The sequence below is a fragment of the Centruroides sculpturatus genome, unplaced genomic scaffold (genome assembly GCF_000671375.1).
Source record: "Centruroides sculpturatus isolate CEXI.00-Female unplaced genomic scaffold, Cexi_2.0 scaffold858, whole genome shotgun sequence".
In the NCBI taxonomy this organism is placed as follows: Eukaryota; Metazoa; Arthropoda; class Arachnida; order Scorpiones; family Buthidae; genus Centruroides; species Centruroides sculpturatus.
This window is the reverse complement of record NW_019385050.1, coordinates 212,356-224,842: the sequence shown is the minus strand read 5'-3', so window position 1 is coordinate 224,842 and position 12,487 is coordinate 212,356. Positions and strand designations below refer to the sequence as shown.

General features: G+C 35.0%; 3 protein-coding genes across 3 annotated transcripts; 2 read left to right on the top strand and 1 right to left on the bottom strand.

Annotated features, from left to right (window-relative positions):
- Positions 1-1,713: 1,713 nt before the first annotated feature.
- Positions 1,714-2,262, bottom strand: LOC111633931 (venom protein 302-like). The gene is made up of 3 exons (XM_023378587.1): positions 2,178-2,262; positions 1,971-2,091; positions 1,714-1,894 (listed from the first exon to the last, which is right to left on the bottom strand). The coding sequence occupies exons 1-3, from the start codon at positions 2,225-2,227 to the stop codon at positions 1,739-1,741; spliced, it is 327 nt and encodes a 108-aa protein (XP_023234355.1). The 5' UTR covers positions 2,228-2,262; the 3' UTR covers positions 1,714-1,738.
- A 736-nt stretch (positions 2,263-2,998) lies between these two features.
- On the top strand, positions 2,999-3,567 carry LOC111633930 (insulin-like growth factor-binding protein-related protein 1). Its single transcript, XM_023378586.1, has 3 exons — positions 2,999-3,109; positions 3,185-3,302; positions 3,384-3,567. Exons 1-3 carry the CDS (start codon positions 3,060-3,062, stop codon positions 3,498-3,500), a joined length of 285 nt encoding a protein of 94 aa, XP_023234354.1. The 5' UTR covers positions 2,999-3,059; the 3' UTR covers positions 3,501-3,567.
- A 2,703-nt stretch (positions 3,568-6,270) lies between these two features.
- On the top strand, positions 6,271-7,025 carry LOC111633939 (craniofacial development protein 2-like). Its single transcript, XM_023378593.1, has 2 exons — positions 6,271-6,335; positions 6,512-7,025. Exons 1-2 carry the CDS (start codon positions 6,271-6,273, stop codon positions 7,023-7,025), a joined length of 579 nt encoding a protein of 192 aa, XP_023234361.1.
- Positions 7,026-12,487: the final 5,462 nt, after the last annotated feature.

The following is a 12,487-nucleotide window of genomic DNA, read 5'->3' as shown; positions in this document are numbered from 1 at the left end:
GAACAAACGAACATTACATTTTTATTTATATAGATAGATAGAAGATGATCTGCTTTAGTTCATTTTCACAGAAAAGTGTAATGCCTCACAGAAAAGCAAACTTAGGGCGTCGTACTCGTAGCGCCATCTGTTGGACATAAAAGCCTCAGCCTAGATTATATATTTTAATTTATATGAATGTTTAACGGAATAATATACAGCCTATGTCCACCCTGAGGTGCCATTCTAAATATTGGTGAAAGAATTTTTGAAATCGGATAAGTAGTTTCGGAGATTACCTGCTGCAAAGAAACTTACATACATACATACATACTGTACTTACAAACATTACCTCTTTATAATATTAGTATAGATATAAATTATTTCGACATTAGCGCCAAACTTTCGCCTATCGGGAAATTTTAAAACTATACTTTTTATTTGCATAATAGAAATTTTATGATCAGGAAAGTATACAAGCCAAATTTGGTTACATTTGGCCTAACACTTCTTTCTACACAGAGCCTCTGTTTAATAACCCTACGGTGATTAACCCTTATATTTTCTTTACAGTTCGAAATGGTGTGCGTTGCCATAACAAATGATGACGTAGATTTATTTGTAATTTTTTTCACAATTTAAGTGTTTTAAAAATTACATTTATTCGAAAAAGTTTTTATATATGTTATAGATTTATTTAACATAGCCCGTTTAAATTCTTTTACGGAGCTTTAAAACATTAAAACTCTCTATGTAGTAATATTTTAAAGCACATTTATATATTAATATCTTATTTACATTAAAATAGCAATTGTTTATAATTTTAAGAAAACATTTTAGCTTATATTAAGGAAAATCAAAGTAATATGTTTGGAAAAGTGAATTATCTCCGCTATTTTTGTGAGTAAGCCGCCATTTTGAATCGTAAAATGACCCTCCGCCGTTTTGAAAAATCGCTGCATACATGAAAAACAAATACATTTTTAGAAGAAATAAACCATATTTTTTCTTCAAAATATCACGAAAATTTCATGAGGTTTAACCTAATTTGAATATATTTTTAAACATAATCCAGGAAGTGTGTAAATATTTGTTTTAAATTTAAAGATTACGCTCAATCTTTATAAAATTAAAGCTGTTAATTCTAAAAATTGTAAAATTTAAATTAATTTCCTAAACTACGCGTACATTTGTACATCGTACACGAAGATTCATTGATTAGTTAACACGAGATCATATGACCAGTCATAATTAAACCTATTACAAGCAAAAACGTGACTCAATGCAGCATTAACATTGAAATTAGATACGTAGTATCAATGCTTCTATCCATACTATCGGTTGTAAATGGGTATTTGAATCGAATTTGGACCCTGATTCTCCTCCAAGTATGCAAAAGGTTAGTTTTTAAAAATTTCTACCAATTTTTAAGCGTTATAATGAACAGGATACACATATTTAGGAGTAAAAGGTCTCACACAAAACACCACCTGAAGGGATGTACTTGTGATATGTGTGAGTATTAGCATGCATTTATACATGTATATATTTCAATGTTACTCACATAGATTATATTTTATAAACACGTGAAGAAAATCCGGAAACCTCCACGTGACAGGCGCGAACACGTGATCAACTATTAGTGTTTTATCCACTCGACCACTAATGGACCGCATAAACATAATTATTTTTTATTTTACTAATAAAACAAACAGTTATATAAAATTTGACTTTTATTAAAATTAAAAAATATATATTTTTAAAGTGTTTCATTGTTTACTTGACAGATACCTTCAATATTAAAATAATGTAGAAAGCTATCAATTCCAGGAGGTGGGGATGGTTTGACGCATATCAGACCTCTTCCACACTGACCATACACTTTATAAGGTCCATCACATACTTCACCGACATTCTGGAACCACACGTTCAATGTTCAATGTTAAAAATATTATGTAAAAATCTATGTTTATGGTTGTTTTGTGGCTCACCTTAGCGCAGACTTTACAGCATCCACACGTGTTATAAACTGTACCAACTGGACATTCTTCTTCAGTTTTATTAATGCACGTTGCTTCTTCACAGGGTATACAAGTCAATGTTCTCCCAACACTTAAAATAATTTAGTTTTTAATTAATTTTTTAGGAATTAACACGTATAGGGCCTATATTAATAGATAACTGAGGAAGTTACTTACTCCAACAAACCCGAGAGAAGTACAATGAAGATGCTTAATCTAGAAGCCATTTAGATGATGACGTTGACGTGTTTAGACATTTTCGATGGAGAAAGAGGGTATTTATAAGAAATTTTTTAACAGAAATGGGAATTTTATCCTTGTCAAACTGTCAAAATCGTATTGTTAAACAGATAAAGAATATTATTCTTGAAGACAATAATACTTTTGTGTGAATGTCAAGGTTTCATCTTCACTTCAGTGATTCTTGTCACTTATAATTGTGACATTCAATATATTATTCGTTATTATTAATAGTGTCCTCTAAAGAATTTTACTATACTTTATATATAGGCCTACATATCATTTTTCAACACCTAAAGTCTTAATGATGTATACATTCCATGGTTTGTTTGCATACGACAATGCGACACGTGGGCGATCTGCCGAGGAGGTGCCTCCCAGGAGGACTTTCTACAGGAAACTGGTCCTTATTTAGGTGTTATAAACGTGAAGAAACCAGCTAAACTTCATGTGACCCATCTGTTGGCAAGGGATGAACCTACGATCAACCAGTGTTCACAGTTTTATTCACTGGTTGGCGTGCATTACCTTGTTAATTAATTAAAANATCCATAAGGATATAATTAAATAGCTTATAACTATAGCAACAGTAATATTAATTAGAAGAGATTATTCATATGGTTAAATTTATAGGATTTGCTGATGAGGTTAGAATTATAAGACATTGTTAATAATAGAAAAATTAAACTAGAGATGTACAGTACATACAGTATATTTTTAATTGTGAGCTTAATTTATAATTAATTTCACGTATAAAAATTATATTTTAAGAAGCAAAATTAAAGCATAAGTATACAAGTAACGTATCATTGCAGAAAGATGAGTAGGATTGTCTTATGCATTTTCTTCTGTGCTGGACTTTTGTTATGGTAATTTTATGTTGTTTCTTCGTTAAAATATACATAAATTATGCTTTCTCTAAAAATATGTTTAATTATATACAGTGTGGAAACACGTAAATGTCCAAGATGTGATAAAAACCATTGTCAAAAAAAGAGAGACAGCGATTGTCCTGCTGGTCTTGTGCTCGATAAGTGTAATTGCTGTCTTGTCTGTGGAAAAGTATTAATTATTTTTTAATTATAATTACTTTTTTTTATTTTTTAAAAATTTAATTAATTATATATATTTTTTATTTATTAGACACTAAATCAACGATGTGGAGGAGGTTATCGAAATTATGGAAAATGTGGAAGAAATCTTGTCTGCAAGCCAGACAGCACATCATCTGACAATGCTAGCACCTGTAAAAAGGCTTAATTCTATTTTTAAAAAATTAATTAACAAATAACTTTTAAATTAATTTAAAAAATATTTAAAAATTAATAAATTAACACAGAATTTCGACATGAATATGGAAAAATTTATTCTGTTTCTATTTGTAATTAATACTCATTTGGTGTTTACAATTATGTAATTATTGAATGATAAATAATAAAGAAAAATAATACACTTTAAGAAGGAATAGTTAGTGTTTTTTAAATTATTGATGGGGGACTCCCCAGGTGGCGGATAGGGGAAGGCCTCCCAGATATGGGTGGTACGGAGGAAATAAAACACTCCGGGCGGACTAAAACTAACAATAGTCACGCCTGTCTCAGAATGAGCGGTGACCAGCAGTGTTTGTATTCCATGTGAGGAGCGGGGAAGGCAACGGGAAACTACCCCAGTGAATTGTTCCCAGGAAAAAAAAACACAAACAACGGCTCCCAGTCCCGGGCAGCCCGTGAATGGACAGGGGTGCGAAGAATCTCTCGGTTTAACATAGTAAAATCTAAACTTCGTATCGCCACATGGAATGTTAGGAGTGTTGATGCGAGTGGGAAATTTGCAAACGTCATCAAAAAAGCGCAAAGACTCAAAGTAAATATACTTGGCATAAGCGAACTAAGTTGGTCAGACTCCGGAAAGTGCCAAAATGAACATGGCACTCTACTATTCTGGAAGTGATTCCCACGACCGACACCATATTAATGGGGTTGGAATATTTGTTTCATCTGAATATAATAAATATGTCACTAACTTCGTTTCAATAATAGACCGTGTAATGCTCCTAGTTATCCCTTCAAAGTTATCCCTTCAAAATCAACATCATCCAGTTATATGCTCCAACAGTTGACAAAAAATACGATGAACGGGTAGAGGCTCTTTATGATACGATCGGTAAGATCATAAGCAAAACAAAATCCGATGAAATAACGCTAGTTATGGGAGATTACAATGCTAAGATCGGAGAAGGAAAGCGATCAGACCTTGTTGGAGAGCACGGTCTTGGAATAAGTAACCAAACAGGAGATAGACTCTATGAGTTCTGTCAAGAAAGAGAAATGGTAATTGCGAACACTTGGTTCAAACTCCCCAAGAGACGGCTTTACACATGGATATCTCCCATCGAAGACAATAATGGTACTCCCATAAGAAATCAAATTGACTATATTCTGATCAATAAACGTTTCAGGAACATTATAAAACAGGTAACAACCTATCCCGGTGCTGACATCGGTTCTGATCTGAAACTAAAACAATTATGTAATTATTGAATGATAAATAATAAAGAAAAATAATACACTTTAAGAAGGAATTAGTTAGTGTTTTTTAAATTATTGATGGGGGACTCCCCAGGTGGCGGATAGGGGAAGGCCTCCCAGATATGGGTGGTACCGAGGAAATGAAATACTCGGGGCGGACTAAAACTAACAATAGTCACGCCTGTCTCAGAATGAGCTGTGACCAGCAGCGTTTGTACTCCATGTGAGGAGCGGGGAAGGCAACGGGAAACTACTCCAGTGAATTGTTCCCAGGATATTACTATGGAAAAAAAACACAAACAACGGCTCCCAGTCCCGGACAGCCCGTGAATGGGCAGGGGTGCGAAGAATCTCTCGGTTCAACATAGTAAAATCTAAACTTCGTATCGCCACATGGAATGTTAGGAGTGCTTTATGCGAGTGGGAAATTTGCAAACGTCATCAAAAAAGCGCAAAGACTCAAAGTAAATATACTTGGCATAAGCGAACTAAGTTGGCCAGACTCCGAAAAGTGCCAAAATGAACATGGCACTCTACTATTCTGGAAGTAATTACCACGACCGACACCACATTAATGGGGTTGGAATATTTGTTTCATCTGAATATAATAAATATGTCACTAACTTCGTTTCAATAATAGACCGTGTAATGCTCCTAGTTATCCCTTCAAAATCAACATCATCCAGTTATATGCTCCAACAGTTGACAAAAAATACGATGAACGGGTAGAGGCTCTTTATGATACGATCGGTAAGATCATAAGCAAAACAAAATCCGATGAAATAACGCTAGTTATGGGAGATTACAATGCTAAGATCGGAGAAGGAAAGCGATCAGACCTTGTTGGAGAGCACGGTCTTGGAATAAGTAACCAAACAGGAGATAGACTCTATGAGTTCTGTCAAGAAAGAGAAATGGTAATTGCGAACACTTGGTTCAAACTCCCCAAGAGACGGCTTTACACATGGATATCTCCCATCGAAGACAATAATGGTACTCCCATAAGAAATCAAATTGACTATATTCTGATCAATAAACGTTTCAGGAACATTATAAAACAGGTAACAACCTATCCCGGTGCTGACATCGGTTCTGATCTGAAACTAAAACAATTATGTAATTATTGAATGATAAATAATAAAGAAAAATAATACACTTTAAGAAGGAATTAGTTAGTGTTTTTTAAATTATTGATGGGGGACTCCCCAGGTGGCGGATAGGGGAAGGCCTCCCAGATATGGGTGGTACGGAGGAAATAAAACACTCCGGGCGGACTAAAACTAACAATAGTCACGCCTGTCTCAGAATGAGCGGTGACCAGCAGTGTTTGTATTCCATGTGAGGAGCGGGGAAGGCAACGGGAAACTACCCCAGTGAATTGTTCCCAGGAAAAAAAAACACAAACAACGGCTCCCAGTCCCGGGCAGCCCGTGAATGGACAGGGGTGCGAAGAATCTCTCGGTTTAACATAGTAAAATCTAAACTTCGTATCGCCACATGGAATGTTAGGAGTGTTGATGCGAGTGGGAAATTTGCAAACGTCATCAAAAAAGCGCAAAGACTCAAAGTAAATATACTTGGCATAAGCGAACTAAGTTGGTCAGACTCCGGAAAGTGCCAAAATGAACATGGCACTCTACTATTCTGGAAGTGATTCCCACGACCGACACCATCTTAATGGGGTTGGAATATTTGTTTCATCTGAATATAATAAATATGTCACTAACTTCCTTTCAATAATAGACCGTGTAATGCTCCTAGTTATCCCTTCAAAATCAACATCATCCAGTTATATGCTCCAACAGTTGACAAAAAATACGATGAACGGGTAGAGGCTCTTTATGATACGATCGGTAAGGTCATAAGCAAAACAAAATCCGATGAAATAACGCTAGTTATGGGAGATTACAATGCTAAGATCGGAGAAGGAAAGCGATCAGACCTTGTTGGAGAGCACGGTCTTGGAATAAGTAACCAAACAGGAGATAGACTCTATGAGTTCTGTCAAGAAAGAGAAATGGTAATTGCGAACACTTGGTTCAAACTCCCCAAGAGACGGCTTTACACATGGATATCTCCCACCGAAGACAATAATGGTACTCCCATAAGAAATCAAATTGACTATATTCTGATCAATAAACGTTTCAAGAACATTATAAAACGGGTAACAACCTATCCCGGTGCTGACATCGGTTCTGATCATGTCCCATTAATAGCTGATCTGAAACTAAAACTTAAAGCAACAAAACAAAAATAAGACATCTCAAAACTTGGAATGAACAAATAAAGCAACAAGTACAACAGGACATTAACCATGAACTTTCTGCAATAAAAGACACCAATGATAGTGTTTCATCTTTATGGAATGAGCTACAGGATAATCTGCGAAAAGTAGCTACTAAATACCTGAAACCTGAAACGAGAAAAAGCCAGAAAAGATGGATGAACATAAACATCTTAGATCTGATGGAGAAACGAGGAATCGTGAAAAATAATAGGGAAGAATACCAAAAGCTTAACAAAACTATTAAGAAGGAGATAAAGCTGGCGAAAGAAAGATGGATGAAAGATAAACGTGAAGAAATGGAAGAACTTGACAAGAAACATGATAGCTTCCAAATGAACAAAAAAGTAAGAGAGATAGCTGGAATATACAGAAAGAGACCATCTCACACACTGTTTAGCTCAGCAAACCAGCTATCACACGTGAAGAAGAAATCAAAGAAATCTGGGAAACATATACAGTAAACGAGCTTTTTCGTGACAATAGAGCGTCCAAAGCAAGTGATGACGACTGTAACAATGGTCCCGAAATACTAAAAGAAGAAGTCTTGAATGCAATTTCTATTACTCAAAATAAAAAACCACTGGGCCAGATGAGATCCCCATTGAAATCATTAAGCTTATAACAGAGGATAACATAGAACGAGTTATAAAGCTATTTAAACTCATCTATAACACAGGAACAATACCGGAGGATTGATTAACATCAACATTTATCACAACATCAAAAAAGACTAACCGCAAAAAGTGCAGCGATTACCGTCTGATTGGTTTGATGAGTCATCTCTTAAAGGTCTTGCTAAGAGTGATTCACACCAGAATCCGCTTAAAATGTGAATTTGATCTTGATAGCAGGCAGATGGGATTTAGGGTGCGACTATGCAGACGCGAATTTAGTAGCGAGCGAGAGGTTGCGATATAGTTGTCGCAAAGGAAAGCCATGCACAAGCGAGAACCGAGAAATATCGCTGGCGAGAGCGAATTTCTGGTTCTCGCACATATCTGAAAGGGTTTGATATTTATCGCGTCTCGCCTCTTCTCGCCAGATATTCTCACTCGCTCGCGTCTGCATAGTCGCACCCTTAGAAAGGCATTTGGAACGCGAGAAGCCTTGTTCTGTACAAATGTGCTACTACAAAAATGCCGAGATCAGAGAAAAGAAATTTTCGCCTGCTTTATCGATTTCGAGAAAGCATTTGACAGAGTGCGGCATGACAAACTGATCGATATGCTTTTTTAGCTGCAGCTGGACATCGAAGACATTCGAATCATCAAAAACTTATACTGGGACCAAATAGCCGAAGTCCGTATAGACAACCTGTAAACGAGAACTATCAACATACAACGTGAAGTCCGACAGGAATGCGTCCTCTCACCCCTTTTATTTAACTTATATTCAGATAGGATTTACAAAGAAGCATTTGAAGGAGTAGAGCTGGACATTAAAGTTAATGGAGTTGTTCTAAATACAATAAGATATGCGGATGATACGCTTATCATGTGCGACACCATAGATGGACAACAACAGCTAGTGAACAAAATCAATGAAACTGGAAAAGACTCAAGTCTTAACATTAATGTCAGCAAGATCAAATTTATGGTGTTAAGTCGGGATCAACATGAAGACGCCCGATAGAAAGGAGCAATCATTTTAAATACCTAGGAAGTATGATCACATCCAACATGGACTCTGATACTGAAGTTAAATGCAGAATTGAAACAGCTCGTGCTTACTTTAAAAAAAATGAGAGCTCTCTTTTGCAATGACAATCCCAATCTCAGACTAAGACAACGGATGGCGAAATGCTACATCTGGTCGGTTCTATTATATGGTGTCGAAAGTTGGAATCTAAAAAAGAACACAATAAATCGGCTGGAGGCTTTTGAAATGTGGATCCTCCGTAGGATGCTTCGAATACGATGGACTGTCTTAATAAGAAACGACGAAGTCTTACGAAGAGTAAATTTTAAGAGATCGCTAATCACTAACATAAAGTGTCGCAAAATTGCCTACCTTGACCATGTGTTACACGGAGAAAAATACCGCCTTCTCCAGCTGATACTGAAAGAAAAGATTGAACAGAAATGAAGTGCTGGTAGAAGGCAGACATCATGGCTAAAGAACATCAAAGAATGGACTGGTATACAAAAAATTGGAGATTTCTTTAGACTGCGAAAGATCGTGAAGCCATAGTGATCGCCAAAGTCCGGGGACTGGATAAGGCACATTAAGAAGAAGAAGATAAATTAAGAATTGTTGCTAATATTTGAGTTTAGAATAGTATCAATAAAATTAATTTAGAGAAAAATACCTCCATGAAGCCTGAGAATTTTCATTTAAAAAATAAAGAGCAATCTTGTATAAGTATATACTTCATTGAACATTCACATAATTGGCGGGACTAATATTAAAACACATTTTAAAAACATTAATATAGTCGTGACCTCTCATTGGAGATTTGTTAATCATGTGAATAACTTTAAAAATGTTCTCAAAAAGTTATTTTGTTGAAGATAATTCTTCAGATGCCCAGTTATTGCTCTGTAAAACCATCACGTAGAGTACATCAATGACAGACACATTTTAGCTTGTTGATTTACCTAATGATTACAATCTGATGATTACAAGATGTCATTCATGTAAGTGAATCATGTTATTCATATACTTTTAAAGGATTTTCTTTCAATTTTTAAAATAAGAAATAATTCAGATTAACCATATGAAAGATAAGATACCAACTTAAATTCACAATCTGGATTACTAATTTTAGCAATTAAGTACAAACCTTTTTATTGTAAAAAATTATTAATTTAAAATAAGCGGTAAAAATATTTTACAGGCTTAAACAAATTTTTGATGCGTCTAAAAAGTTCGGTGAATGTTAGAGTAAAAGCAATAAAACATAAGATACATAGGAATTACTTTAATTGGGCTTTAAAGTACTCTTCATGAGGCACAACACATTTTTGACAATATTCGTAAAGCTTCTGGAAACAGTTGGAAAAGTCTTATATGGGAATCACCTTAAAAACTGCTGTCACACGGGCCTGAATTGCAGGGATGTCAGTTAAATGTGATCAATTGATAACGTTTTTGAGATATTAAGGGATTATGTTTTGCTGATATCTCTGAAGATCTCTGAAACAAAAAAGAAGTCTGTAGGCAGAGGCGGGGGGTAATACGGCAGATAATCCAGTCACACCATACTGAGTCAATAACTAGCACACAAGATCGCACAGTGAGAAGCGCGTTGTTGTGCAGAAAATTCCATTTTCTGGTCTCGTAGAACTCTGACAATACGCTTTGGAGGCGCTTCGACAAACTGTTCAGTGCTGCCATGTTATGCTGTTGTTACATTGCCCTTTGATGCCCCTTCTCACATAGACTGTGCTAGGAAACACTTTTAGATATGTCCCAGGATGTCCATGCATGTGCTCGATCATAACGCATGCATTGCATTCAAAATAGCCTAATATTTATTGAACATTTTAGATACATCATGTATATTTATTCTAGAAAAATGAATAAATTGATCTTCATTCAGTTTTATTTGGCCATATTTTTGTACTGAGTATAAATAAATTAATTTTTATTATATTAAAATGTTGTTTTTAATTCAAAATTATATTCATGATTAGCGCTAATTCAAAATGCAAAATGTGTGGAACGTATGAATGCTACCAGAGAAAAAGAATGCCCTTCTGGTACAGTAATTGATGCTTGTAAATGCTGTCGTATTTGCGGACAGGTAATTATTAATTTTTAATTAAATTTATTAATAAAATTAATCAAATTTCATGAAAAATTTTAATTACATTTTTAAAACTTTCGTAGAACGATAATGAAATTTCTGGTAGAAATTGGGATCCACTTGGAAAATGTAGGAAGAGATTTCTCTGGTCGCTATCGTTGATAAGTGAATTGCATATTTCTCATAGATATTTTAAAGTTATAAATTGTTTGGAACCGATGATCGAGCTATTAACAAATGCCTTATTATTCTACAGAGATTAATAAGAAATATTAGGAATTACTTGAATTCATGACATCTTATGGGGTTTACCTCTTCAATACATACATTAACTGCATTGGATTAAAAAGATAAAATAAGGTAATGCAACATATGGGTAATCTGCCAGGAAGATGTGCCTCTCTCGAGAGCATTCTATGTCAAAATATCCTCTAGTTACTTGTTTAACATGAGAAGAAAACCCGAAAAACACTACACGCAAGCCATCCTGATCGTCAGTCAAACCATAGAGCAATGTTTATAGTACTGTCAGCGAACACTAGTACACACTTGCCAACTAGAATGATTTACAGTAGAATCCCTCTAGTCCGCCCTCGGCTAGTCCGTCACTCTGGTTAATCCGACCGTGGTCGGAGTCGAGAAACTTGTCCCGACTCGTCGGTGACTCACCGTCCGTGGTGTTTTTCTGTGTTCGTTACAGTATATGTTTTACATTGTGTGTACATGTACAGTTTTCTGTGTTTTCAACATGTCAGGAGTGAAACGTAAACACGTTACTCTTTCATTAAATGAAAAATTAGCAGTGCTACAAAGACTGGACAAATGGGAAGATTGCTTATTTTACTTTTTTCTGATAATCCGACCTTTTTTGCGTTCCGACCATACCCCCTGTCCCAAAGGTGACGGATTAGAGGGGTTCTACTGTACTTCTTCAAAGAGAAAATCTTATTACAAATTACTATATAGAGAATCCTTATCTGATAAATTAAAAAATAGCCCAGAATTTAATTTTTATTCTTTTAATTCTTTCCAAAATTTGAACATTAATAAGAACAAGTATTTAAGTTACAGTAAAACAAGTTTATTAAGTATATATTCAAGTATATATAAATAGTAATTTCTATTGGAGTATCATTAAGAAGAACACTTGAGAATTTTATAATTAACCGAAATTTAAACAATTAACTTATTCAATTTTCTGACAAATTCCATCACTATAAACGTCTTCATCATTTTCTGTTTTGCAATAGAGCCCAGTTCCCCATTTTTCTAACATCCCAAAAGTTCCGCCACAGTCTTCATTCTCTCTCTAGTAGGGTTTCTCAAACGGGATTCCGGGATCCCGGGATCCCGGTTGTTTTTTTAACCCGGGAAATATCCCGGGAAATTTTTCTTATCCCGGGAAATCCCGCAAATTTCTTAAAAATTCATTTTTTTTCTTATTTTGCGTTAAGGTTGAGGAATTTTGCAAATAGAAAGCATAATTAACTCATTCACTGTCAGAATACATTTGTATTTATTAATTTTAAACCTACCTATTAGTTTTTTTAAATTTTTGCTCGTTATAGCATGTCACAAATGGTCAATAATCAATATATAGCTTATTTGTGGCAGGACTATAAAAATTCTTTACTTGTCGGAACCTGTAATATCTGGAATAATTGTGCTTACGCTGTCTTGAGTT